At 55.6% G+C, this 27,718-nt stretch overlaps 1 protein-coding gene across 1 annotated transcript; it reads left to right on the forward strand.

Moving 5' to 3' along the window:
• Positions 1-334: 334 nt before the first annotated feature.
• Positions 335-13,978, forward strand: ITM2C (integral membrane protein 2C). Its single transcript, XM_030326410.1, has 6 exons — positions 335-547; positions 8,170-8,310; positions 10,283-10,471; positions 11,457-11,567; positions 12,099-12,249; positions 12,757-13,978. The coding sequence occupies exons 1-6, from the start codon at positions 422-424 to the stop codon at positions 12,846-12,848; spliced, it is 810 nt and encodes a 269-aa protein (XP_030182270.1). The 5' UTR covers positions 335-421; the 3' UTR covers positions 12,849-13,978.
• The last annotated feature ends 13,740 nt before the right edge of the window (positions 13,979-27,718 follow it).

Genomic DNA, 27,718 nt, shown 5'->3' on the forward strand with positions numbered 1-27,718 from the left:
TTCTTTTAACAAAGGCTGTGTTACGGGGATGCTGGTCTCGGAGAGGAAGCTAGAAGGAAAAAGTCTGCGAAAGGGGCTTAGTCCATGGGTGATTGGATGGATGGATGAATGGAGTGAGTGAGTGAGTGAGTGAGTGAATGAGCGAGTGTGTGAGTAAACCTCAGCCCCCCCTCGATCGGAGCAGAGCGCCCGGCAGGGGTCACTGCGCGCCCCAGGGGCTGGAAAGGGGGCGCAGGCGCGGCCAGCGCCAAGACCCTCCTGTGGGGGGCGGGGCGGGGCGGGGCGGACTGGGGGCGGGGCCAGGGGGAGGGACGCGAACCCCGTCCAAACTTCCGGTGCCTGCAGAGCGCGGAGAGGCGGCTGCACAGATAGAGGCTGCACGGGCAGAGGCTGCAGGGCGGACGCGCGGCCGGGCGCAGCCATGGTGAAGATCAGCTTCCAGCCCGCCGTGGCCGGCATCAAGGGCGACAAGGCCGACAAGGCTTCGGCCTCGGCGTCGGCCGCGGCTCGGGCCCCGGCCGCTGAAATCCTGCTGACGCCGGCTCGGGTAAGAGGGGCCGGGGGTCGAGGCGCGCCCCGCCGGCCCCGGGAACTGCTCTAGGTGCATCGGGGTCCGGGAGCCGTGATCGGAATGGAGTGAGGGTCTGCAACGGGCCATTCATCCCAGAGTGGGGAGGGGGCTTGGGTCCTCTCTTAAAACGGCAACCGAAAGCAAAAGTCCGAAGAGTGGGAGGGGTCCGAGTCACAGGTCCCCAAGGAGGGAAACGCTCGAGGTCTCTTCCAAAAGTGGAGGGGCTAGGCGGCTGGCCCCAAGACAGGGGAAGGGGCTGGTAGAAATAAGTTGGAGGAATGTTGGTGGGGGGTATGCGTCTGGTTCTAATCAAGGAGGAGGGGCCGAGAGAGTCGAGTCCCCCGGTGGGGGATGGGAGAGGGGTTGGACTGGGTTTCCCCAAACTGGGGGTGGGTCATGATTGGTAGGGAATAGCGGGGCGGGGGGGGGGGGAGTCTGGTGCCAACGAAGGAGGAGGGGCCATTGATTTCGTCCCTAATGGGGGGTGCTGTGGGGGGCGGGGAATGTGCTGCTGGTCTGCACCTAAATTGGTGGACAAGAAAGTGAAGAAATGGAAATAAGCCAGAACCGGCCCGGCTGCACGTTTGGGATTCGAGGTTCGAAATTATGAGGCCAGGCGCCCTGATCTCCCCACCCCATGCCGTCTGGGTCTCCCTGCTCCCGGCTTCCTTCCTCTCCCGGCTCTCGTTCTGGGCGGCTCTCTCCATCCCGCCGGGAGGCTCCCCCACTGCCCCGGTGCCCTCCCGCATCCTGGAGGCTCTTTGTGGGGGCGGGCCTCGGTGCAGCCCGCCCCCTCCGGCGTCCTCCCCCTCCTCCCCCTTCCCTCCTGCCTGGGGGAGAGAAGGCATTTCCGCCAGTGGAAAACTGTCTGAGCTGCGTGGAGTCTGACCCGGAGAGGGCAGGACGCGTGGCGGGCAGGGAGGCGAGGGGAGGGAGAGCTGGTCCGGCCAGGCTGTATTGTGCCCCGGCAAAGGTGTCCACGTAACCGTCGGTAACCGTCGGCTGCGGCGGTCTTTGGGCGCGCCAAGCAGTTCCGTCGAGACTGGACTTGCGACGTCTTTGTCCACCCCCCTTCTCTTCCCCCTGCTGGCTTCTGAGTCTTCCTCGGGGCAAGATCCCTCCCCAAGTTTTGTGGCTCAGACTCAACCCTGCCTGGAGTATTCCGGGGGCTGCGGGGCAGGGGGGGAAACCTGGGCCCTGCTGGAGGGCACGCTGGAGAGGGGCCTCAGGTGGGTGTCACAGCCCCAGCAGAGACTCTGAGTGTGAAATGCACCGAGCAGCCTCAGGCCAGCTCCCCTGCCCTGGTGTGGTTACTGCATCATCCAGGACCACCTGGGCTGGGTTGGGGGGTTGCTCTGCACCCCCAACCAGAGCAACTCGGTCTTTATCCAATGTTTAGATGGGAGGGGACATTCCGTATTTGAAGACCATGGTCTGCAGCTTTAAAAGTTTGCAAGGGTCTCTTCAAGCTTCTTTCCTCCCTTCACCAAGGAGCCCACCTCCTCCCCTCCTCCCAGCCCAGGGAGGGAGTGGGGATGGGACCTGGCTGGCCCCTCTCTTCTCCCAGGGCCTGCTGCCCAGCTCAGGCCTGGAATTCAGGACCCTGCTTCTGAGAGCTACAGGCTTCAAGCGGAAGGGGAAACCAGCCAGACAGTAGGAGGATGTAATTCAGACTCTGAGAAGGTCCACCAAATTTCACCGGAGTGGCACATTCTCCAGCAGCCTCCTGATGGTGCCGGCTAGATGGCAGATGCCAGCATCCTCTTGGCAGTAACTGACAACCAGCTTCTGGCTCTGACATCGGGCATCGTCTTTTCCCCCTCACCCAGTGTGAAGTGGAAATCTCAACACCTTCCTGGTGCTGTTTGGAATGGCCTTGGGCCTGATGAGCCAGCCTCCTCTCCCAAACCTTGTTAGCTGGGCGGGTCCCCTAGCTGTCTTCATTGGCAAGGAGGAGCACTGGGGGCCCAGGAGGAGGATTAACCACCCCCCCACCACCACCACCACCACCACTAGGACAGAAGTGCATAGCAGTAAACTATCGAAGCTTCCCGAGGCCCTGTTGGATGTTGCCTGTTGGCTCTGACAGTTGCCTGATGGAACTGGAGCGGGGAAGAGAGTTCACGACTCTGAGCCCCATGTGCCCTCACCTGGCCAAGGGGCACACTTCTCACGTCCAATAACCAGGGGGCGTAGATCAAGTCCCCTCTCCTGCCTCCGGCAGCGAGCGCAGCAGGCACCCAGCATTCAGACACAGTGCCACCATTATTAGGGTACCATTTATTAGAAGGAGAAGGTGGGTGGGACAGACAGGCAGACTGGGAGGCCCGGCCATCTGCTTTGTCAAGACAGAGCGTTTGAGGTTTGCCCCGTGCTGATGAGGATGCGGAGGAAAGCTTTGCAGAAGGTTTCCTCTGGCTGAGGGTGACCCGAGAACCCTCCTTGGCCCCTGAACTGGACTCCAAAACCAGATTTAAAGCCCCAGAAGGACCGCTTGATGAACAGATGAGTTTGCGAACGCCCTCAGCAGTGAGCTCCCCCGTGGCCGTTAGAGCAAAATGTCCACCTGTGTACGGGCCGACAGGGCCAGGGTGAGACCTCAGCAGCACCCCCACAGCGGGGCTCCCCCTGCTTCTGAGCAAAAACTGAAATACAACGAGGATTCTGTCCCCAGACCTGCTGCTGGAAGGAAGTGCCTCAGTGGGCCGGGAAGGGATGGGGGTGGGGGCCCAGCTGGGCCTCCAGCTGCCCACCCTCCCCTTGGCGCTCGCCTCTGAGATAATGAGAAGCCTGCGCTGATGGGCGACTGGCCGGAAGCCAGCTTGGAAAGTGGGTTGGCCGAGAAGCACCCCCTCTTAGCACCCTCTGGCCAGCCCTGCACCTCTCAGCCTGGCTCCCCTCTCCCGTCCATCTGCTTGTGCTTGAGTGCACACGTACACACACACACACACACACACACACACACAGCCAGGTGTGGGCGTGTACACACGGGACTGGGCTGGGGGGCTGCAAGTGGTGGTGGGGGGGGGCTGCAGGAGGAGAGAGACATGTTCAATACCATCATCTTCTCAGCCCCGGGTAATTTTCTCCTTGGCCTTGCCTTTGATTAATGGCTCCTGTGTCGCCCCCTCCCCCAGCTGCATACCTGGGGATCAGATTTCACTTTCCGAGTCCTGGCCTCGGGCCCTTGGCAGGCGGGAGCTGGGTCTCCCGGAGTGGTTGGGGGAGGGTCCCCTGCCAGCCTGGAGGGCGGTACTGGTGGGCGTGGAGTCTTCCTGCCCCAGTGCCCCAGTACCCGCTGGCCCTGCCCGCTGAGCTGAAAAAAAGGACCTTTGTGGACAGGTGGTCCTGTTCCTGGTCCTATCTCGTAGAGGGGTGGGGGGTTTGGCCCCCTTCGTGGTCTGTCCTGGGCCTTCCCAGAGGGGCTTTGGCTTTGGGGCACACAGCACAGTGGTTTTTCTCTTCCCTCTCTAGTTCCCTCTCTTTTCTACTTGCTTTTCTGGGCCGGTCCTTGCATGTTTCAAGGCTGTCAGTACCGCCAGGGAGGATGAGTTCCTCTTAGAAGAAAAAAAATGTTTATGGTAAGATCACGGAAGCACAGCCTGGCTATCCCCCAACACACACTCTCCAAGTTCTCTCTCCCCCAGGAGAGCTCTGTCAGCAGCCAGCTTTGCTTCTCATCCTTCGGAGCCTTTGTTCTCTAGAGTCTCATCTTGACCATCAGGACCGGAATAGATGAGAGAATGGGCCCAGCCTGGCCAAGCAAAGCAGAGGGTGGTGCAGGGGTCCACGCTGCGCTTACTCACCCGGCGTGTGTCCAAGCCGCTGAGCCACACGATAGGAATGGGGTTCCACTGAGAGCGAGTCCATGAGTCCCCGTGGACATTTGTACATAAAACATAGCTGTCTGTGCTCCTGTGGACAGTGGGCATTTGCCCACTCCCCTCACCTTCACTAGGTCTCTCTCTCTGTCTCTGTCTCTCTGTCTCTCTCTCTCTCTCTCTCTCTCTCTCTCACACACACACACACACACACACACACACGTTGGTGCCCTTGAATCTGTGGTCTGCAGCCTAGGAAAGAAAGATGCTGAAGAAGAATGATACCAAGGAGGCCGGTCAGGAACCCCTCCCTCTCCAGCTGTCAGCCTGGGCTACAGCAAGTGCATTTCTGACTCCCCTGCCAGCCTCCTCCCAGCAGCCTGCGACTGTAGTTTAATCTGCTTGCAGTTAATTTGGGCATTGTTACTGAGAGGCTCTAGCTGGGGGGATCTCCAGGAGCCGTGGGAATCCGCTGAGTTAATGCTCCAGTTGGCTGGGTTCCCCTTGACCGCCGTGGCCCTGGCTTTGCTAAATCATTTAATGAGCGCCATTGCGGGCCTCGGTGCCGTGGGCAGAGGAGGCCCGGGCCCCTCCGGGTCCCCGCACGGCTGGCTCACGTGCCCCACACGAGTGCACAGCAAAGCACTTTGCTCAGAAAGCCCAGTTGCCTTGGAGACAGTATGCAATGTTTTTCCACTTTCCAAGTGAAAGCCCCCCCAAATGTCTGACTGTTCCATGCGGGGGTGGGGGGTTGGGGGGGGCAGCATTTTCCTGAGTCTCCAGCCTAAGCGAAGCAGCTCAGGGGTCTCGGGAAGCAGGCTTCTCCACAGTCCTTCCGGGTGAGCTGGACAGCCAGGAGTCCCCAGGTTCTCCGTTGTGGAGCTCAGGGCCCAGCAAGCAATGCCGGGCTTGATGTCTGAAGTGCCTTTTGTCTCCAAGCAGGGACATCCATGGCTTCCAGTCTGCTTCCTGGCAAGCTCTGGTCCTGCTTTCCCTTCCTGCCTGCTGCTCAGCCCTGAATGTTCTGAGGTTTGGGCCCTGCAGGCGGGAGGGGTGTGGGCTTAGGGAGGGGAGCAGGGCAGCTGAGCCTCAGGCAGGCACTAGGGGGCGTCAGTAAAGGTGGGATAGGGAGCTCTGTGTTAGCCCCAGACACGTGAGGGGTATGTCCCCACACACCTAGGACAGCCGGGGATCCTCAACCTTCACCGTGACCCCCACAGAGTAGGGACGGAGAGTGGTATCCAGGGGGCCCGCTGGAGGCTGCGTTCTTCTCGGCCCTAGAGCCGCAGCCGTGCCCCAGGCACTGACCCAGCCAGAAGCAGAAAGGCTGGAAAGGCTGCTCTAAAACCATCGGCCTCCTTGTCTGTGAACTTCGTTGTGGAGCAGGCCCTCAGGCTCTCGCTTGTGGCCCTTTGGCTTTGTTTTGTTTTGTTCTTTTTAAAAGCAGTTCTCACAAGCTGGCTTCTCTGGTTTTCTGACCGCATGGCCAGGGTGCAGTGTCTACAGCTGGCCCTGGCATTGGCCCTGAAAAGGAAAGTCTCAGCTGATAAAGGTCTGCTATTTTTATCTAGCACTTCATCCTTGACAAAGGGCTCTCGGGTTCCTGGTCTCCTTCAATCCCTGCCTCTTCACACTTCCTGAGAGATGCTCCTCTCGCGGGGGATCCCGGCCCCCGCTGAGGCCTCTCTCAACTTGGGGCCACCACTCACCCCACTGTCTGTGAACGTCCAGCCCCAGGGGCAGGACCCGCAACTGGCACAGCAGCCTGACCTGTCTCCTGGGTCCGCCACCGGTGGAGGAACAGAGACGCCACCATCCTCCTCCACAGAGGCCCCCAGGTGGCGTGTGCCTTGTGGCACTTGGGCTGTCAGGCTGCCCCGTCCTGCGCTGCTCCTGGGAGCCCGCTGAAAGTCAAAACCATTATAATCCCCTGGCTCCTGTCGGACCTTGGTTAGGGGGCCCGAGCGTGTGGAGGAGATGCCAGCCAAGTGGGTGGTCTCATGAATTTAACTCTCTGGTCTGGATCACAGGACCCCTGTGGCAGGGCCGGGCTGGGGAGGGTCCCCAGGCCTGCAGAGGGGCTCAGCTAGTGAGTTTGGCACAATGGGTTTGACCTCCCACCCGCGCCAGGCGACCTCCCCGGAGGGCAGACTGCGGCGTTGGGGAACAAGATGGGCCGGGGCACCTGTCCGTCCTGTGTCTGTCCCGTGGTGCAGAGGCGGGGGACCAGCTGGTCTGGTGATGGGTGTGCCCAGTGAGGGGGAGGGTCCTCGTGGTATTTTTGTCCTTTTCCTGGGCTTTGAGGGTGTGTGGGAGAGCCCCAAGCGGGAGGCATTTGCCCCATCTGATGGTTACCCCTCCACTCCCTGAGGCCTGGGCCCCAAGCCCCGTATGCTGTAAGCCAGGGGGCCTCAGGGATTGGGGCCTGGCCATCACAACAGGCCCCGTGCCCCACCCCCACCAGGCCAGGCGCCCTGTGCTGGGCTAAGAGATAAGGGCTTCTCCAGGGTAACTTGGACCTGAACTGTGTCCCCAGCCCCCCAGCGTAAAGGGAGACAGGAAACCTGGCACAAAAGGGGCTAAGCAGACAGTTTGTGGCTTACGTGGAGACTGGAACTCCTTCCCTTCACCCACCCTGCCTCAGCTCCTGGAGGGTGGGGAGTCCTTGGGCCTGGACTCTGACCTCACCGTGACTGTGTCTGGACGTCATGGAGGAGGGTGTGAAGGGTGGACAGTGGAGGCCGAGACAGGCCTGGGCTTTTGCAACATCTCCCAGGGTGGGTGAGGGCCCGGGTTAGGGCAGGGGTGCGAAGGAGGACGTGCACAAACAAGAGAGATGGCCAAGGCTCATTAAGAGCCTGAATCCTTAGACTCTCAGTCCAGTGCTCTGGGTAGAGCGGTGTCACCGAGATCTACGCACACACCTTCGTCCACCAGCCCAGACCCGTGTGCCCTGAAGTTCAGTCAGTTGAACTTGCTGCTTCTTGGCAGACCTGTGGCTACTGTTCTGAGCCCAAGTCTGGCTTCCCCAGAGCAGGTTTTGTCCAGGAGCCTCCAGACTTCAGCCTTCAGGCTTCACTCCTGACAGCCTATTTAACACTGCCAGCCGGTGCCTGTGTGGGGCCGTAGCTGAGCTGTGCCCAGCATGGATCGCAGGCTTAGGGCCGCTGGGTCCGAGGGAGACCAGCACTATGCCCAGACCCCATGCGCCTCCTGGAGCCTCTGTTTCCATCAGCCGGTGACTACTCCCTGCCATGGCCTTCTGGGGGGAGCCCAGCAGGCACCTCCCGCTGCCCCAATTCCAGCCCACCCTGTGCACCCCAGCTTTCGGGTGGATCCAAAGCCTTCTCTGGCTCCCAGCCTGCCCAGTGCACCCCATTTCCTATAGGTTCCCAGGTCTGGTGCAGTTATTAAGGCCACATCTGTGCTTCCCCCATTCTGTGTTTAAGAGTATATATCGTGGTCACAGCCGGCATAGTAAAGGGTACTAATGGCATGGATAATCCAAACGTGCCCGCTTAATCCCAGTGGGTCGTTATGTATGGCTTTGATGCGGGTCTCAGTTTCTCTTTACCTGGGAGGAAGCTGGGAGGACCCTGGGGGGGCATCCCTTCCAGATGATGCTCGTGTGTCCTCGGCCCTGTTCTCCCCTCCCCTTTTTCTCAAGGCTCGCTCCCGGCCGGCAGGGTGAGATCTCACTTCGGAGAAGGGGGTGGGAGGGTCCCCAGAGGTACGGGACCACCACCTGTCTGGCTGACCCAGCACTGCTGTCCACAGGAGGAACGCCCCCCCCACCACCGCTACAAGAAGGGGGGCTCTGTGGGCGGCGTGTGCTACCTGTCGATGGGCATGGTCGTCTTGCTCATGGGCCTCGTGTTCGCCTCCGTCTACATCTACAGATACTTCTTCCTCGCACAGGTGAGGCCAGGCGGGAGGGAGGCACAGGGCTCGGGGAAAGGTAGTGTTTAGAGAGGAGCTGGCAGGACAGTGAGCATGGGCAGGTGACAGCCAGGTCCTTAGGGCTTGTGAGGAGGGGGGACAGCAGGTGACCTGCCCCCCAGGTGGGAGTGAATGCCCAGCCAAGCACCAAAGACCCGCATCCTCCCTCCATGGGGCCTCCTTGGGCTCATGCCAGCCTCTTGCCTGGTCCCGGAGACAGAACTGGAGCCCCGCCCTCTGACCCCTATGGACCCTGGTAGAGTGTCCTTAGCCACGTCTTCAGACACACCTGAGGCCACCCAGGAGCTCTCCCAGGAACACAGTTAGTGGCGGGCGAGCTGGGACTGGAATCCATCGCCCCTTCCCACAGTGTTACCCTGGAGTGTTACCACCAGAAACTCAGATCCAGCAGAAATCGGAACTCTGTGGTCCCTCTAGAGCTGGACCCTGTGCCCGAGGGTCATGCCTTGGATGTTTGCTTGGATCACAAAACAAGGAAGGCAGAGAGCCGGATAGTGGACGGATGCACCCCCACCTCCCGCAAGGGGTGGCCTCCGCCTGTGACAGCACCCCCGTTATCTACTCACACAGCCAAGTGAGGGCATGAAGCTGGGCGGGAGGACTGGTCATGGTCACGGTGACCTTGCGATCAGCCCAGATCTGGGGAGGGAGACAGTTGCCACCAAGGGAGTTAAATTAAAGCTCAAAAGAATAACCGTAAATGTACTGAACAGGGAATTTCAGAGTGACAAAGAAGCTGAGAATTGCCAGTCATTTATGACCCAAGTGACCTCCCAGCCTCAAGCATTGGCTTTTCGCTTTGTTACTTAGTTTTTCCATGATGGAAATTACTGAAGAGTTTTTATATTCCATGTGACTTTCCCCTAGAAACCTCAGCTCCCACACACCTGCCGACTTCCCCTTTTTTTTGCCTCCCCCCCCACCGCCTCCCCATCTTCCCCCTCCACGGCCAGCTCCCCGCGTGTTCCCAGTTCTCCCTTTCCCATGGGAGTCCTCTCCTGGGCCCTTTCCTGTGGCCCTTAGGAGCCTGCCTGGCTCCTGGTCCCCTCTGTCCCCAGCCCCAGCTTGTGCCCTCCTGGGGCTTCTCACCCCATCCCAACTGCTGGGGACTAGGGGAACCTCAGAGCGGCCTCTGAGTCTGTGCCCGGGACAGTATGATTCATGTGCGATGATTCATGCTCTGGGAGAACTTACACTGCAACAGAAAGGGGAATTCTGCCCGTGACAGGCCAGGAGTCTGTACACAGATCTGGAGGAGCCCTGGAGAAGTGCACATGGGCACATCACTGGGCCTCAGTCAGGTCACACAGCCCCCCTGCCCTTGTTGGTGGAGTCGTTAGGCCTGCTCTGCAGATAGAGGCGCAGTGTTGCTCGTGGGGCCTGGTGTCCAGGGAAGGTGGTGGAACTTGAGTGAGGTTGGACACGGGGTTGGCCGTAGTGATGCCTCCAGAATCTTCACGCAGCCGATTTTCTCTGAGCGACTCTCCTCCCTCCTGGGCACCCAGCCTGTTCAGTCCCGGGCTCCTGTGTTTGCCGCTAAGGGCCCCCCCATCCACTCCAGGCTCTTGCTTGGGGGTCTGTCCCTCTGTGGAGGGCACGTGGTGGCCGGGTCCTACCCCTGCCGATCCATCCCATTTCAGTCACAGGCTCATGGACCCAGAGGCCAGAAAAAGCCTGACGGATCACCTCGTTTCACGGATGGGGAGACTGGAGGCCAGAGAGGTTGTTCACCTGGGACCTGGCAGATCCCGCTCAACCCTCCCTGACTCCCCGTGTTCCTCAGTTTCTCCACCTGTGAAATGGGTCTCATTAGTCCCACACTTCGTGCTTGCCCAGGCCTTGGGGGTCGTGGCGCAGTGGGGTGGGCGGGGTGGCCGTGCCGGAGGCGCCGTGTGACCGGTCTGCCTGTCTCTTCCTCCACCTTGCCCAGCTGGCCCGGGACAACTTCTTCCACTGTGGCGTTCTCTACGAGGACTCCCTGTCCTCCCAGGTCCGCACTCGGATGGAGCTGGAGGAGGACGTGAAGATCTACCTCGAAGAGAACTATGAACGCATCAATGTGCCCGTGCCCCAGTTCGGCGGCGGGGACCCTGCAGACATCATTCATGACTTCCAGCGGGTGAGGCCGGCCAGGGCCGGGGCAGGAGTGGTGGAAGGGTGTCCTAAAGACCCAGAACCCCCTTCCACCAAGGGTCGTGAGAAAGGAGAATACGAGTGCCCGTAGTACCTCCGTCTGTGACGGCAACTATGTCTGGCGGACGTCTACGGGTCCGCTTTATCAGGATTTTAAAGACCTCGCTTCTGTGGCGTAGGGGTAGCGTTTCTCACTGAACGTGAACTAGTGCGGACACTGGCTGTCATGGCGAGGCCGACGTTCCTTTCAGTTGGGTATTTTGCGGTGACTTTTTTTTGAGGTAGAGCACGCCAGTCAAGCTCATTAAGCGTACAGCTTAGTGGGTTTTCTCCGAGGCCCGCATGTAGTGCCACCCGGATGAAGATCTGGACCTCGGCTAGCATTCCGGAAGGTTCCCTGGTGCCCTCCCCTCTCCCCAGCCAGTACCCCCTCCCCAGAGGTAACCATCCTTCGCACTTCTGTTGCCAGTGACCGTTTTGAGGCCCGTGAAACACAGGCTCTCCAGCCATCTGTCCCCCCGTACTTGCCTCCCAGAGCTTCCTAGGGATTGTCCGGTACGATCCCTTCACTCCGTATCCTGGACAGTCTTACAGCTGAAACCCCCAGAGAGCCAGGGACCCAGAGAGCCATCTCCTGCTGAGGGTCCTGGCTGTCTGCAGGGATGCCGGGACCTCAGAGGTCTGATGGAATGCATGATTGGAACATTACTGGCTTCCCCACACCTCAGCTCTGTGATCCCATGAGAAGAACCCTTGTAACAACCGAGGCCCTGGACGGTTGGTGTTTTTCACGTAGTAAGTGGAAGTCCCCGCAAATACAGGCTAGGAGACGAGCAGGAGCCCAGGAGCACCCGCCCGGGTGTTCGGGAATCGGAGGTGCAGCGCACCGGTGTGGTAGGGCTGGTGCCTCCCAGCCCACCCAGGCCAGGCCCTCGACTGCAGGGACTGACGGGGCCCCTCCTCCTGCCCAGGGGCTCACCGCCTACCATGACATCTCCCTGGACAAGTGCTATGTTATCGAGCTCAACACCACCATCGTGCTGCCCCCTCGCAACTTCTGGGAGCTCCTCATGAATGTGAAGGTGAGCAGGGGCCCCGCTCCCTCGTAGAGGCCACGCCCGGGGCAAGGGAGCCTCCTGCTGTGGGGGTCAGGGGGCTCGGGGGTGTTGCTGTCAGCGGGGCCCAGCACCCCGGATCGGTTCCCGCCTTCTCCATCTTCCTTCTCCCACGCCCAGAGTCCACACGTCTCCTTTTCTTCTCCCCACCACGCTTCCGCTCCCTCTCCAGCTTTGTAGCCTCCTGGGCCGTGCCCCGCTTCAGCAGTGCAGGGAACAGGTGGGGTCGCCCCCCTCCCCGAGTAGCACTCCCCGTGGGAGACCAGACCCCCCACACGTGCGGCACGGCGGGCACCAGTGCTTGGCACAAACGGAAGGTGCCTGGAGACGTCAGAAGGGCGAGGCCCGGGGCCTCTGGATGGGGGAGGCGGACGCGTGCGGACGGGACCCTGCCGGAGTGAGCAGCGTGGAGACGTGGGGAGCGGACAGTGGGCCAGGGGACCCCGAGGGAGGAGAGCCCCGGGTACTGAGCCGACGCTGCGGCTTCTCCCTTCGCAGAGAGGGACCTACCTCCCGCAGACGTACATCATCCAGGAGGAGATGGTGGTCACGGAGCACGTCAGCGACAAGGAGGCCCTGGGCTCCTTCATCTACCACCTGTGCAGCGGGAAGGACACCTACCGGCTGCGGCGCCGGGCTACCCGGAGGCGTGAGTGGCCAGCTCCTCCCGTCTGGGCCCCTGCCCTGAGCTCTAAACCATCATCCGGCCGTGCCGGGCCCCGTGGCTGGAGAGCAGCCCTTCCAGAGCTCAGACGGTAGCAGCAGTAGTAACAGCTAATGGTGACTGAGCACGTCCTATGGGCCAGGCCCTGGTTTACACTCTTTATGTCCTTCTGAGACGGTGTGAGTTATCCCCACCGTCATTATTCTCGCCGTCCCTTTGAAAGATGAGGAAACGGAGGCACAGAGAGGTTCAGTAACACCCCTGAGGTCGCACAGCAGGGAAGATGGCAGAGCTGGGCTCTCACCCCTTCAGTACACTGCCTCTCAGTGGGTCTGGGTGTCACTTCCGGGGCTGCCTCTTCCTCCCACCTCCCTGCCCCGGGATCCCGAGGTCCCGTGGTCCCGCTCAGGTTCCCAGTCTGATTGCCTTTGCAGCCCAGCCGGCAGTGGGCCGGGACACAGTCCTCACTGAGATTTCTCTGTTCCCTCTCAGGGATCAACAAGCGAGGGGCCAAGAACTGCAATGCCATCCGCCACTTCGAGAACACCTTCGTGGTGGAGACCCTCATCTGCGGGGTGGTGTGAGGGCCTCCCCTTCCAGGCCCCGCCCTTGCCCTCTTCCTTCTTTCCCTTCTGGCCACTCCGGCCCTCCTCCTTCCCCTCGCTTAGCTTGTACTTTGGACCTTTCCATAGATGTGACGTGTCTCCTGGTTCCTTTCCAGCCCTGCCCGCCTCCCTGTACCAGAGCCGTGACCTCTTGAGGCCCCACCTCTTCCGAGCTCCCAGGTCTGGGGGACAGGAGGGCGCCACAGGGTGGTTTCTGGGACCACCATCCTGAAGTCAGGTCCGCTGGGGCCAGCCCACAGCTGCACTGGCAGCCCAGGGGGAGGGCTAGACGGAGGGACCGGGCATGCGGGGGTCCTGGGCAAGGGGACAGGGTGGGGTGTGGTATGGGGTTCAGAGATATCTGCACAGTTGGGAAAGTCCCAAAAGGCTTGTTCCTTGGACAGCACATTTCCTCCTGCGTCCAGATTCCCAGACCTGGGCTGAGGGTAGGGTCATGTGCCCAGGGATGGACCCCCCTCCCCCCCCCCCCCGAGCACAAGGGAAGATGGTGTCCTGGGGCTCTCCCCCCAGGACTCCTGTCAGTGCCTTCAGCCCACCAATGGGAGCCTGGAGCGAGGGGTGGGGATGAGTCCGTCAAGCACAATCGTTCTCCGAGTGGAACCAAAGAAGGGAGGAGCCAGGGCCCCCCCGCCCTGGCCCCCCAGGAGCACAAGTGAGGTCCTGCAGCCATGGCCACAGGAAGGGGACAGAGCGAGGTGGGCGGCCTTGCGGGGCTGAGCGCTGAGCAGAGACGAGGGGGTGGGCTCGTTGCTTTCTCCAAGCTTGGAGCTGTTTGAGAAGATAATGTGGGGGGAAGGGAGAGCCACCTGGTACTTGTGCACCCTGCCTCCCCCTCGTTCTGAAATTCCGTCCCCCGGCTTTGGAGGAATGCAGCCTTTTTTCCCTTTTCCTTCTCACTTTTGCATGTTTTTACTGATCATTCAATATGCTAACCGTTCTCAGCCCTGAGCCCTGAAAAGGAGGCTTTGACGCCTCCAGCCAGACTTAGGTGCTCTCTGGAGATGAAAGTCTTAAATGCTTTGTATATTTTCTCAATTAGATCCCTTTTCAGAAGTGTCTGTAGAACAATAAAAATGTTTGACTTCTGACGTTGACTTGGGAGCAGTGGGTAGGGGAGGGCGCCGGGCAGGTGCACCCCATCCCGCAGGCTGGCCAGGGGTGCCTGGATGTGGAGGGCGGGGAGGCCAGCAGAGGTTCAGCCAAGGAGCATCCGTGTCCCCTCAGTCCCCTTCAGTCCTCACACCAGGCCGAGCCGGGTCGATTCACATTTTACAGGAAGAGTAGACCTGGAGTAGACTTGGAGACCGGAAGTAACTTGCCCAAGGTCATGGCTGCTTTTAAGTGCCTATAAACCATCGTGCTTAGTTCTGCACGGAAGATGACATCATTATTGCTTGTCCTCAAGCACAAGGACGATGTAGTGTTCTTCGCAGTTTCGGGGCAATTAGTAACCACCTCGGTGGGTCCGAGCTGAGGTTGGCATGAGTCACAGGGTCTCATTCTACAGAGGAGGTGGTGGGAGAGCTTCCCGGAACTTTGGCGGGGTGGACCCAGCGGGACCGGGGTGAGGGTGGGTGCCTACATCCTTGCCACTGGTCCGGCTCAATAAACCTGTGAGGGACATAAATGACTCAAGTTTGCAGACACACCTTGTTCTCAAAGGCAATCTTGGGAAGACGTCAATCTGCATGCAATGCAATCACAATTAAAATGCTGACAGGATTTATTGTTTAACTTGACAAGGTTCTTTTGGGAAAGTAAACATGGGGAATAGTCTGGAAGTCCTTATAAGGGGAAAGAACAGCCTCCAGGTATTAAACATCATAAACTACTATAATTAAAGAGTTCCACGTAGCAAAGGAAAAGGTCAACGGGACTCAATGGAGGGCCTGGAAATGGTCTTAAATATGAGGATATTTAATGGGGCACATGTGGGGTTTTTTTTAAGTGCAGTTATTTGTTTTGAGAGAGTGCGTGTGCACAAGGGGAGAGGCAGAGAGAGAGGGAGAGAATCCCGAGCAGGCTCCACACCGTCAGCGCAGAGCCTGATGCAGGGCTCGAACTCACAAACTGTGATATGACATCACGACCCGAGCCAAAATCAAGAGTCAGATGCTTAACCGACCATGCCACCCAGGCACCCCTGTTGTTGTTGTTGTTGTTGTTGTTGTTTTAATGTTTATTTATTTTGAGAGGGAGAGGGGGAGAAAAAGAATCCCAGGCAGGCTCTCCAGTGTCTGCACAGAGCCCAATGTGGCCTCGAACTCACGAACCATGAAGTCATGACCTGAGCTGAAATCAAGAGTTGGACGCTTAGCCAACTGAGCCACCCAGGTGCCCCCTGGGGTTTTTTTTTGTTGTTGTTTTTTGGGTTTTTTTTAATGGAACAACTGGCTAGCCATTTTGACAAAACTTAACCTGGATCCTACTTTCCAGTAATAATATTAAGTCTGCATAAACCAAGGTTTTTAAGTATGAAATGAAGCCATAAAAGTACTTAAATGATTTAGAAGAATCTTAGAGGAGGGAAGACCTAAGTATGATACCCACCAATTACAACTTGGACTACGAAAAACTAGAATTTATGGACAGCAAAATATACCACAAAGTCAAAAGGTTTTTAACGGGCACTGGGGGAGATGTTTTTGAAACCTAGGACACTTTAAAAAGGGCTATTTTCCTGATAGGCAACATTTTTATAAATCATGAAAAATGAACAACCCAATAGATAAATAGGCGAAGAATATGAACAGGCAGTTCACAGTAAGGGAAATACAAATGGATCATTGCTTAAGCATGAAAAGATGTTTAATTGCACGTACATAGAAAATACAAATCAAAATTAAGAAGATGCATTTTTGCACGTCAGGTGAAGCTTTTTTTTTTTTTTTTTTTTTTTTGGTTAAATATGTTACACTGCGAAGCATTCACTACATACAAAATGCTGTATATAAATCACTAGTACGTAGGGGCACCCGGGTGGCTCAGTTGGTTAAGCGTCCGACTTTGGCTCAGGTCATGATCTTGCAGTTCCGTGAGTTCAAGCCAGGCCTCGGGCTCCGTGTTGACAGCTTGGAGCCTGGAGCCTGCTTCTGATTCTGTGTCTCCCTCTCTCTCTGCCCCTACCCCACTTGTGTGCTCTCTCTCTCTCTCTCAAAAATAAACATTCAAAAAAGTTTAAGTCACTGGTATGGAAGTTATAAAGCATCATGACCAATGTGTTTCTGGAAACCCACCAGCCAACTAATGAAACAAAAGATGCCAATAGCACTGGTTTTCTTGCATTCACCTCTCCATTTGCTGCTGCCTAACAAACCACCGCAGAACTTCATGGCCTGGTTCCTAGGGATGGCCGGGTTTGACCAGCTCTCACTGGCTGTTCACTCCTGCTTTGCATGCAGCTGAGAGCTTGGCTGGACTCCGCATCCAAGGTGCCACTCCCATCCTGGCCTGGCTCAGCATGGCCTCCAAGCAATAGCCTGGCCTTTCTTACAGTTTGGCAACTGAGCTCCCAGAGAGAGGGAGCCAGGGACTCCAGTCCTCATAAGGCGTGCAATCCAAAGTTCCAGAATATTAGTTCATTGCATTGTGGTCAAAGCAAGTTACAAAACCAGCCCTGACTTAAGTGGAGGGGAAGTGGACCACCTCCAGATGTGAGGAGAAGCATTCATGCTCAGGGATGCCGGGAATGTTGGCTCCCGTGTTCGGGAACCCCCACAGCATCCCAGCTTCTACCCTCCACATCCCTCACCTCCGTATCCTGTGAGGGACATTAAAGGCACCTCTATTCTCTGGGGTGCCTGGGTGGCTCAGTCGGTTAAGCAACAGACTCTTGGTTTTGGCTCAAGTTCTTGAGATCTTGAGATCTCACAGTTCTTAAGATCAAGCCCCGTGTCAGGCTCTGCACTGACAGCATGGAGCCTGCTTGAGATTCTCTCTCTCTCTCGAAATAAATAAACTTAAAACAAAAAAAGACACATCCATTCTTAGAGCTAAAGGCCACCATGAAAATGTGTCAATTTCCCATGTATTAGCCAATCTCTTTATAGTAATTACCCAAAACAGGTGAATTAATAACTCCTGAGATTCTCTGCTTTGCTTTACAATTCTACCACATACCTATGAACTCCTAGTGTAGTTTTCCTTGGATTTGAGTATTATAAAAGTAATAATGAAATACATGTCTTATTCTCTGACTTGTGTCCTCCCAAACCTTTTATTTCTAAGATTCATCCATGTTAATGCCTCTAATATTATTTAATTCACTTACACTGCTGTATATCAGTCTATTATGTGAATATGCGATGCAATTGCCTACCTATTCTAACAATGAGTATTTGGGTTCTTTCCAATTTTTCGCCATTACAACAATGCTCTTACCAACATTTCATTTACAAGGCATCTGATGTAGCTGCGCGAGGATTTCTCTGTTATATACACCTGAAAGCGGAATTACTGGGTCGCAAGTGTGCAAGTATTCAAATCACAAGATTCTGCCATATTGTGTTTTGTAAAGAATTGAACCAATTTACATTCCCACCTGTGGTGCATAGGCGTTTTCCTTCTTCCACATCCTTGCCAACACTTAATATTAACAACCCTTGGGATCTTTTTTTTTTTCTTTTTGCCAATGGATTGAGAGAAAAATGGTAGTTCATGATGGTTTTCATTTTCCCTTCCCTGATTACTAGGAAAGTGAGACGAGCTTCATATGTGTATTGGATCCTCAAATTTCCTTTTCTAGAAAATGGCCGTTTGTGTTCTTTGGCCTATTTTTCTATTGGATGTTTTGTTTTCTTCTTATTGACTTGTAGGAGTTCTTTTATATTTACATATTTTATATAATCGTTATGTATAATGTCATTAGTGTATGAGAAATCTCTTACCCAAGTTTATGACTTGTCTCCTCACTTTCTTTGTTGTTTCTTTGATGAACAGAAATGACTGGTTTTAATGTCAAATCTATCCATCTTTTTCTTTATGATTATGACTTTTTGCCTCTTGTTTCAGAAATCCTTCCTATCCCAACATTGAAGAGATACTGTCTTATATTTTCTTCTAATCCTCAAGGATTATTTTATAATGCTTTTAATATTTTTTATATTACATGTAAACATTCCCTGGAAGTTATTCCTTGGTATGGTGTGAGGTAGGGATAACCAATTGTTCTGTTTTTGTTTCTGTTTTGGTTCTTTCTTTCCCCACTGAGCTGCAGTGTGTGCCTACAATGATCAAGTTTCCATCTGTGTAAGGTCTATTGCTGGGCTTTCTGTTCTGTCCTAGTAGGTCTATCCTTTGGACCATAACCACACTTTTAAAAAGTCCAGATATCTGGTAATGCAGGTCTCCTACCTTGATTTTTCTGCAGCAGGCCATGCCCATTCTCTGTCCTCTGTTTTCATACACATTTTGGTTTCATGTGGTTGTATGAAATGTTGAGGTTTTAATGGACTTGTATTGAGTCTACATATCCACTTGAGGAGAATTGAGATTGCTCTGATACCGAGTGTCCTGAGCCATGAACACAGCATTTAAAAAATTATTCTGGATCTTCACTGTCTTCCTACTGAAAGATTGGCTTATACTTATCTCAGAAGCCTTGCAAATCTTTCATCAGATTGATTCCTGAGTCTCTTCTATTTGTTGTTATAGTAATTATACCTCTTTGTTGCTAATGTATAGAAATGTAATTTCTTTTTGAGTATTGATCCAGTGAACTTGCCAAGCTGTCTTCCTTATTTATTCTAAGACATTATCTGAGGATTCTTTTGTGTTCTCTACATAGGCCACTGTACCGATTATGAATAGATTTTGTTTCTTCCACTCAAATAATTAAAACATTTCTTTTCCTTATCCCACCTCATAGAGTAGGAGCTCTGGTATCATGGTGATAGTCATAATTTTTGTTTTGTTCTTGATTTTTAAAGGGAATTCACCTTGAGTATAGTTTTAGTGATAGATATTGAGAGAATACTCTTTTGAAGTTAGTTGGAGAAGTTGTTCTCAATTCTTTGTTTACATTTTTAAGCGGGATATATGTTGAATTCTTTTATCAGATTTTTTTTCTGTACTTAACCAATATGATCACATATTTTTCCTTTTTTAATTTGTTAATGTGGTGTATATGTCTACGCTATTGGATTCTGTTTGTTAATATTTTATTTAGGAATTTTAAATATATGTTTATTAGTAAAGCTGACCTGTAATTTTCTTTCTCATGCTCTCCTTGTCAGGCTCTAGTGTTAATGGTTCACTGGTCTCATAGAATGAGTTAGGGAGATTGGTTTGCGGTTTTGTTTTGTTTCAGTAAAACCCAGTTTTCTCAAGTATGCACAAGCCCTGTTGTATCAATAATGGCAGTAAAATGGGTTTGACAAGAATCAAATTTTAACATTCCAGAAATTTCACTGCTAGGAATTTACCATATAGATATACTCAAACAAGTATACAAAAATATGTGTACAGGATATTTATTGCTGTAATAGCAAGAAACCAAAAACAAAAGTCCCTCGATTGGGGACTTACTTTTTTAAAAAAGTATAGATGAGGTAGATCTATTTGTTCTGATGTGTAAAGTTCTCCAAGATCTATAATTAGGGGAAAACAGATGGTAGAGAGACAATATATATCCCATTAGTGAATTTTCTAAAAGATGGCTCTATGGATGTGCATATACTATTTCTGGAAGGATGCTCAAAGCCAACTAACACCAGTTACCTCTGGATAGCAGGGACGGCAGGGAAGTGTAGGACTTTATATCCTTCCTTGTCTAAAGATGTATTCTTTTTATAATCCAAACGTGTGTGTGTGTGTGTGTGTGTGTGTGTGTGTGCACATGCCTCGCAGCGGGTATGGGGGAGGGCCTGCTGGTTGAGGAGATGCCCTCACTGTCAGCTAACTGCGCACAGTTTCACCCATCTCCCCTCTGGATCTTGAGGTCTGTCACCCCTCCCTCCTAGAAAGCAATTTCTGTATCAGGCCCAGGTTTGGCCTGAAGACTAGAGTAGTTGGAAATGTTAAGTTGACACATATAGGAAGCTCTGTAACCTCGTGCAAGTGTTACTATGGAAACCAGAGCCTGGGCGGTCTCCATGGAAACCCTTCTCAGCCTTCTGCCTGAAGGAGTTACCACCCACTGGTGTTGAAGTCTTACTTAGCAGGGACCTCAGAGCTTCAATAAATGCTTAGGGAGAAAATGGCACACGAGTCCCTGCCCACCCCAGGGATGTCTGGTGGGCTGTGGGCACCACTAGTTGTGGGGAGTGCCCTTGTGGGGAAGCAGAGTGTATATGGGGCAGATACCTGCGGTAGTGGTTGCAGTGTCCCCAGAGTGGATGTGGGGTCCGCGTCTGGAGGCCCAGGGCGTCTGGACTCCTCTGCTGGCCACTAGTGAGGCTGACACCATCTTGGTGCTAAGTCATTCCGAAGGCCTTTTCCAGCTTTAAAAACACGGTTTCTGGAGCCCCTGGATGGCTCAGACGGTTAGGCCCCCAACTTTGGCTGAGGTCATGATCTCACAGTTGGTGAGTTCGAGCCCCGTGTTGGTTTCTGTGCTGACAGCTCAGAGCCTGGAGCCTGCTTCCGATTCTGTGTCTCCTTCTCTCTCTGCCCCTCCCCAACTCGCTTTCTGTCTGTCTCTCTGTCAAAAATAAACATAGAAGAAGAAGAAGAAGAAGAAGAAGAAGAAGAAGAAGAAGGGTTGCATGCGGCCTGGCACTGTGGGGCTCAGAAGAGACCAAAAAATGGCCAGTCAGCCTTCCCGGGATTCATCTGAGCTTTGGACAACAGTGAAGAGGAATGGCAGGGTGTGGAAAAATCCAGCAGGGAAGAGAAGTGCACGCTCCTGGGCCAGAGGACACAGCCTAGTGCGATAGAGCTGCTGGCCCTCCTGGGACCAGGTTCCTCCAGGGGTCTTGGGGGCTGGAAGGGAAGCTTGAAGTCCAGGGCTTGGGGGCACCGGGGACGGCCAGTGCTCTCCCAGGACGGTGGGTCCAGAGCATCGGTGATGCCCAGATGCTGCTGCCCACCACGGGCGTCTCATCCTCTCCATGTGCCACATGAGCTGGATGAAGGTCTGGGTGCCAGCCTCCCACCCGTGAGACAGAGAGCTTGTCACTGGAAGCTAACAAGTCCTGGCTGGGCCATTCCTGCAGGAGGACTGAAAAGAAATAGAAGAAGGACAGCCGTGAGGTGATAAGGGGGTGGGGGGTCACGGGGGGGGGGGGGCGCTCTGTGACTTTGACCAGCGTGGTCCTCCAACACCTGCTGAGCCGGCGCCCACCATGTTCAAGTGTGTGGCCTGGGACTTTCAGTGATTTATGTTGCTCATTTCTTGCATTATCTCTGAGGTGAGTGTGAATTCCACAGCTGAAAACTCAGGCGTGCAGAAAGGTACTTTTATTTTCCCATAATAATCTGTTTTGTATAACAATCTAGTTTTCAAGTCCCCGTTTATCCTGGTGGTGGAAAAATGTAATTTTGGTCATTTGCAGGGTAAACTCAGCCATTACGTCGCTTTCAAGCTCCATCGATTAAAGGCTCACCCTTTTAGTAACTATCAATTCCGTTCCCCCCTCCCCCAGGGCCCAGCGCCAGAACCATGTTCCTGTATTTGAGGTCTTCCCTCCAACGGAGCGCTGATGGAGACAGCCGCTGCCTCTTTTTATAACTGCTAGAAATGTGCGGGATGGGGGACAGTGGCCAGCACATCACCCAGCATCCGTGGGCAGAGGTGGTGGCATCTTCTCCGTGGTTCCACGGCCAACCTTCAACCGCGGTCACCGCGTCACCTCCCAATTACTGAAGCAGTCTCTCCAGCCGCCCAGTGATTCTCTAAGCCACCCAGCATCCTGTCGATAAATCCCTATCTGGCTCAATGAGCTAGAATTCTAGAATTCTTCCTGCTTGTGCACCAGGGTTGCTGAGCAAGAGAGGCTTGTGGGATACTGTCAGAAAACAACTGAGTTCTTTCTTCCCCGCTTCCTTTCCAAACCTGCTCAGTGAAGTTGGTTCTCCCCCGACCCCCGCACCTGGGGTGTTTTTGGAGGTCAGTCTGAGATAAGAAAAATGCCTTGGGGTCACGTTCACGACAAAAATCCGATTTCGGGAATTACGGTGTCTAGTTAGGAAAAATAACCCAGATTCCGAAGTTCATCTGAAGCCGGAGCTGCTCCCCTCCACCATCTGAAAGCTGCACCCCGTGGGAAGCCTGCAGCGAGCAAAGGAGAGCTTAGCCAGCTTCTCCTCGCCCCTGCCTGGTGCTCCCGCGCCCCCTCTCCCTCCCAGGCGGCTCCCGGGTGAGGGCTTGGGGCCCGAGCACTCGTATCGGGCACCTGTGGGAGTCTCTGGCGTCCACCCCACCCTCACCTCTGCACCTCGATGCACGTGAACGTGCTGCCAGCTCAGGGCTCCTTGGGCTGGAGCTAATTCAGACCCGCTGCTGGAACATTCCCACATCCTTTGATGCCACCAGCTCCCACAGGGTGGGCCTTTCCTGGCACAGCCACCCCTCCTTGCTCTGTGCTCCGGCCACAGCCCGTCACCCAGGCTTCGAGAGCCTGTCACACACTGTGTCCTCAGGGTCCTCCCCTCCCAACATACCAAGCTCTCCAGCAGTCTTAGGAAGCCCTTCTCCCCAGGCAAAATGCAGAGGCATGGCTTTGGGGGACTCTCATTATCATTCTCTCCTTAGAAATGTTCTGCCCAGGGGCACCTGGGTGGCTCAGTTGGCTAAGCGTCCAGCTTCAGTTCAGGTCATGATCTCACTTTTCGTGAGTTCAAGCCCCTCTGCTGTCAGGGAGGAGCTGGCTTTGGATCCTCCGGCTTGGCTTCCTCGTTCTCTGCCCCTCCCCCGCTCACGCTCTCTCTCCCGGCCTCTCAAAATCAAATAAACATTAAAAAGAAAGAAAGAAAGAAAAGAAAAAGATAAGTGTTCTGCCCAGTTAGCAAGCCAGAGTCGGGGGTGGGAGCAAATTGCAGGACCGGTTTGGAGCCTCCTCCTTTGCCAGTCCTTTGTTTCGGGGTGTGTGCCCAGTGGGCACAATCCCTCCCTCTTCTCAGAGCCCCAAGGGGTGCTGATGGGTCTCCCTGGGAGCTAACCTCAGGTGATTGGAGGCAGGAGGACCCAGACCCCCCTCAATGACCTCACTTTGCCTCTCTGACTTCTTTTTCTCTCAGCTTGTGGGATCTTTATCTACACTCGGATGACAGGTGGGGGAGAGGGAAGAGGAGAGAAAAAAACCTCATTGGGTTTACTTACTGCTCAGGCCTTGCAGGCTCGCCTGTGGGCATCCCAGGCAGCTGGTTCTCTAGCTGAGGAAGGTGCTAGAACAATGGGTCTAACTTGAGGCCAGCTCTTTGCACCCCCTGGCTGGGCTGGGAGTTCAGGGAGCATGTGAGGAGGAATGTTCCGGTGCTCCGGGCTCCTGGGAACGGAGGGCACCAAGCTGCATCCGGGACACAAAAGGAAGTCTGCACAGCCTCACTTCAGGGAGGATGGTCAGAGCTCCGGATGCCGCCGTGCGTGTCCGTGGTGGCAACGCAGCCCGGGGGGATGGCCGCAAGAGAGGGGACCCCGGGCTCCCAGACCTGGGTTTGGAGACCACTGCCGCTATTTATTGGCCGTGTGATTGCTCTGGTTATCTGTTGGCTGCGTAATAAACACTGCAAAACCTGTGGCCGAAAATAGCAAGCATTTGCTCAAGGTTTTGCAGTCTGGGCAGGGTTCAGTGGGGACGGCTTGGTTTTGCCCTGTCATCAGCTGAGTTGTCTTTATGGAGGCAGGAGGACCTACCGCTAGGAGAGCCTCACATCAGTTCAGAGTTCAGCCGGGCTGGTCAGCCGGGAGCCTCAATTTTCTTCCAGATGGGCCTCTCCGCTTGACTGCTCGGGGTTCCCCACATCGCTGGGGCTGGGTTCCAAGAGGGAGGAAGCAGCAGCGGCCAGGCCTTCTAACTGCCTGGGCTGGAGGCCCCGGCACACCACTTCTGGTATGTTCTATTGGTCAAAGCAGTTCTGGGCCCAACCCAGATCAGAGAGGGGTGACGTGAAGCCCCTCCCCACCGGTTCCCACTACCCGGGGGGGTGATTTATTGTAAAACTATAGCTAACCTCCTGGGGGCTTCCAGAGTCTTCCCTTGGTGGTAAAATTAGCTCTGTAGGGAAAGGGTGAAGCGGGAGAAGAGAAAGAAGTAGTCAAACCTGGCTTTGAAGAGAAGACACCAGCCCCTACCTCCCCCTCTGCCTGGGCAGCTGTGCGAAGGCAGACGCTTGTTAGGCCACAGGCCCCGCCACAGGCCCGGGGTTCCAGGGTGCAGGGCCCCAGGCTGTGGGCTTTCTGTGGGAAGCAGGGGACGCGGTGACCCAACCCCGGGAGATCCTCAGGCCTCTGTGGATTGAGGGCTTTGGAAGCAGTGGGCGGCAAGGTGACAGAAACTAGGAAATTGCAGTTTGGGAAAGGGGGCAGCCCTAACCAGTCTGGGGAGCAAAAGTCCCTTCTTCCCAATTCACGAGAGATAGAGAAACCTGATTCTCGGAGCCTTCAGAAATGTCCAGTCCGTAGCAGGGACAGGGCGGGCCTGGGCCGTGGAGGCTGGGGGACTTGTCGTGCGGGGTTTCAGGAGTGCCCCCTTCTCTCAGGCATGGAAGGGCATCCTAGCCCCTGACCACCCAGGTGCACCCTCCTTCCAGGCCTGTGATGTGGATGGAGTCCCAGCGCCCACCCAGGTCGTTTCTGCCGCTTGTGAATCCCCCCGCAGCAGAGCTGGCCCCAGAGACCCCCCAGCAGGGCCCGAGCTCCCCATTCTGGCCTGCTGTTACCCAGGAGACCGTTGTCACCGAGGATCCCCCGGCCAGGCTTTGCTGAGCAGAGACTGTGCCTCCGAGACCAGGAAAGTTTCCAGCGGGATGTTCTCCGACCCTGTCTTTGTGCTGTGGCCTGCTGTTGCTGCTGGCAATAAAACTTGCATTTACCAGAACTGGGGCAAACACGAGGCGGAAAGAACAGTATTTCGGTGACTTGTACCGAGTCCCAGGGCTTCAGCGGCCACCCTCGGGCGGCTTGGAGCCCAGGGAACTAGATGCTGGCTTAGGAGTGCCGTCTTCCACCAGTTTTGTGGGGCAGCCACGTGGCCCAGCCCTCCTCGGGGGAGGCGAGCGCACCCCGGGGTGAAAACTCCCCGCGCTGGCTGTGCTCCCATCCTTGGGAGGCTGGAGCCGTGAGGAAACCCGCTCCTATCTCTGCACGGAGGGGGGCGTCACAGTTTTCCTAGTTAAGAGAAGTTTCTTTGCACATCACCCAGCTGGCCCTGGCCACAGACTGAGGTGGAACCAAGAAGGAAATGAGTGAGGAGGCGATGTCAGTCCTTCATTCCACGAATGGTTTGGAGTCCTAGTGTGTGCTAGTCCTAGTGTGTGTCCAGGGAATGGGGACAGACGAGCAGGACACCGGCCCTGCCCTCCAGGAGCTCCCAGACCTGACAGCCAGACTCCGGGCGGGGGGCACACCCGGTACCTGGACTGAGATACAGACACGGGCCCCTGAGCTCACCTGGGAGCCCGCAGCGGGGCGGGTCCTGGGCGTGGAGGGGTGAACAAGAAACAAGAAAGGCCCAGGCCTGGCCCTCCCAGAGCTCACATCTAGTGGCACAGAACAAACGGGACGTGATGGGACACTGTGCCGTGTTGCGAGGGGCAAGCCCAGGATACCGTGGGGGAGCTGTGTGTTGGGTTCATGTCAAATCTCATCCTGCGCCATCAAGGCTCAATGTCTCACCGTGTTATGACTCCCCCGTGCCACTCTTGTCACCTCTCTCTTTGACCTGGGCCACCTTCCCAGCAGACCACAGAAGCCCTGACCATCCCGCACAGGCAGATGGTGACCGCACCCCGCCACCAGCCGCCAAGGGCCACTCTCTCCTCACCCGACCTTGAGGCCAAGGGGTGGGACCCCCAGCTTCTGGAGCAACATGACCTCCTGGCTCCCACCCTGGAGAAAGGCTGGGGTCTGAGCATGATACAGTGAGATGAGCAAACGCACGGTGAGAACAACTCCCCCCGTCCTCCCTTCGGCGGTGGGCCAGGCCTGGGCAGATCCCAGTTCCTTCCAGATCTGCCACCCATCTGCTTTCCAACCCTCCACATCCTTTGGCAAGATTTCGAACCTAGCCGTTTATCTTTGGATTCCCACCGCCACACCCAAGTGCTCTGTTTTAGAATTTCTCTACTACAGGCAAGAAAGCGTTCGGGAGTTTATGCCTTCTTTCAGCTTCATTTCACATTTGCCGAGCGGCATTTTAAGACCACTCTGGATTCCACAGGGAGGAGCTCACTCTGCCTTTTCTTTTGGGGGCGGGCTAAGGACTTGGTCCTCACTAGAGACAGAGGACCTTCCCTCAACCCGATGACTACTCCAGCCCCGGTTACCTCTTCGTGCAAACGGCGGTCAGCTTCAGTGAGAGGCGGAGCTGAGCTGGTCTGGAGAAGGACAGAGGATGCTCTAATTGTATCCCAGCCCGCCCTCTCAAGTTCCTCTGTATCAGACGCCTCTGTGTGCCACTTTGGGCCCCTGTCACTTGTCTTTGGGCCATTGGCCACCAGCCCCAGGCACTACGGAGACCACCCCCCGTGTGTGGACTCGGACCCGTTTCACCCACGCACAACGCAGCAGCCTCTCGTCCCGGAGGTGCCCCTCTCGCCTTTGGGGTTTCCCTGGATATTGGGGAATGAGACACTGCGTCCCCCCAAGCTCAGCCAGGAAGTCCAGACAATTAACGTGCTAGGAGTGAAACTGCGACGGAGCCGGTGGACACATTCTTCTCCTTTTCTCTTCTGAAGGACCGTGCCGAGAAACAGTCCCTTGCACAGCCTCTCAGAGGACGGCCCCCCGCGACTGAGCAACCGGTTTGTGGCCAAGCTCCATAACACACTCTGGAACTGGCCTGTACTTCTTCCCAGCAGATGCTCCTTTCCCTCCCTCCTGCTCCGGGGGGTCACCCCCGCCCCAACAAAGGGGTGTCGCTGGACCCTTTGCTTCCTGCTCTGCTTTGCAAGGAACCCAAACCGAGTCATCCTCACTTCCTTTCCAGAGTCCCTCTTCCAGCCCAGAGGATGCTCTTGGTGCCACAGTCGGTGCCCCACCTGCCGCCCCCAAGATGGGCGCGTGCCCCTGGCTGGCCGGCCACCCCCCATCCCGCTGGTCACAGAAATTGGCTCAGGACCTGGTATTGACACTGGGACACTAGGGGCCTCCTACACCAATAAGGTCACTGCCTTCCTTCTTCTCTGCCAGCGATGGACTCCTCCTCTCTCAGTCAAGACCAGCTGGACGCCAGCTCCCGGGAAGTCTTTCTTCATCCTCTGTGCCTGAAGAGACCCCAGCTGCTTCCTTCAGTGACATCCAGAGTCTCCACCGCCACGGCCTCTCCAGCCCCCGGGCTACCGTCATCGGGCACTGCCTCGCTCTTTTACCCGCTTGTTTGAATCCGTTGCCGTTACGTAGGTGCTTATGTGTGTGACTGTTTCTGTCGGGCAGGCGGTTCTAGACAGCAACCCGCAGTGCATCGATTGGCCAAGTGCAGCGGGCGGTGCTTCTGCTTAGAAAAAGGCCAGGCTGCTCAACATAAGGTGAACAAATCGTTCAGCTTTGCCCAAGGCTTTCCCAGCTTTTGCACTGGTTGTCCCATGTCCTGGGAAACCCACCGTCCTGGGCAAAGTGGCTCAGTCGCTCACCCTGTCCAATGGGCGGGAGAGTGAAAAGGTTGCTCATTCTAAAGTGAGGGGTGCGGAGGGTTCAGAGCCAGCCCAGAGCCATTCATTCGTTCATTTACCAC

This window comes from Lynx canadensis, chromosome C1 (genome assembly GCF_007474595.2).
Source record: "Lynx canadensis isolate LIC74 chromosome C1, mLynCan4.pri.v2, whole genome shotgun sequence".
In the NCBI taxonomy this organism is placed as follows: Eukaryota; Metazoa; Chordata; class Mammalia; order Carnivora; family Felidae; genus Lynx; species Lynx canadensis.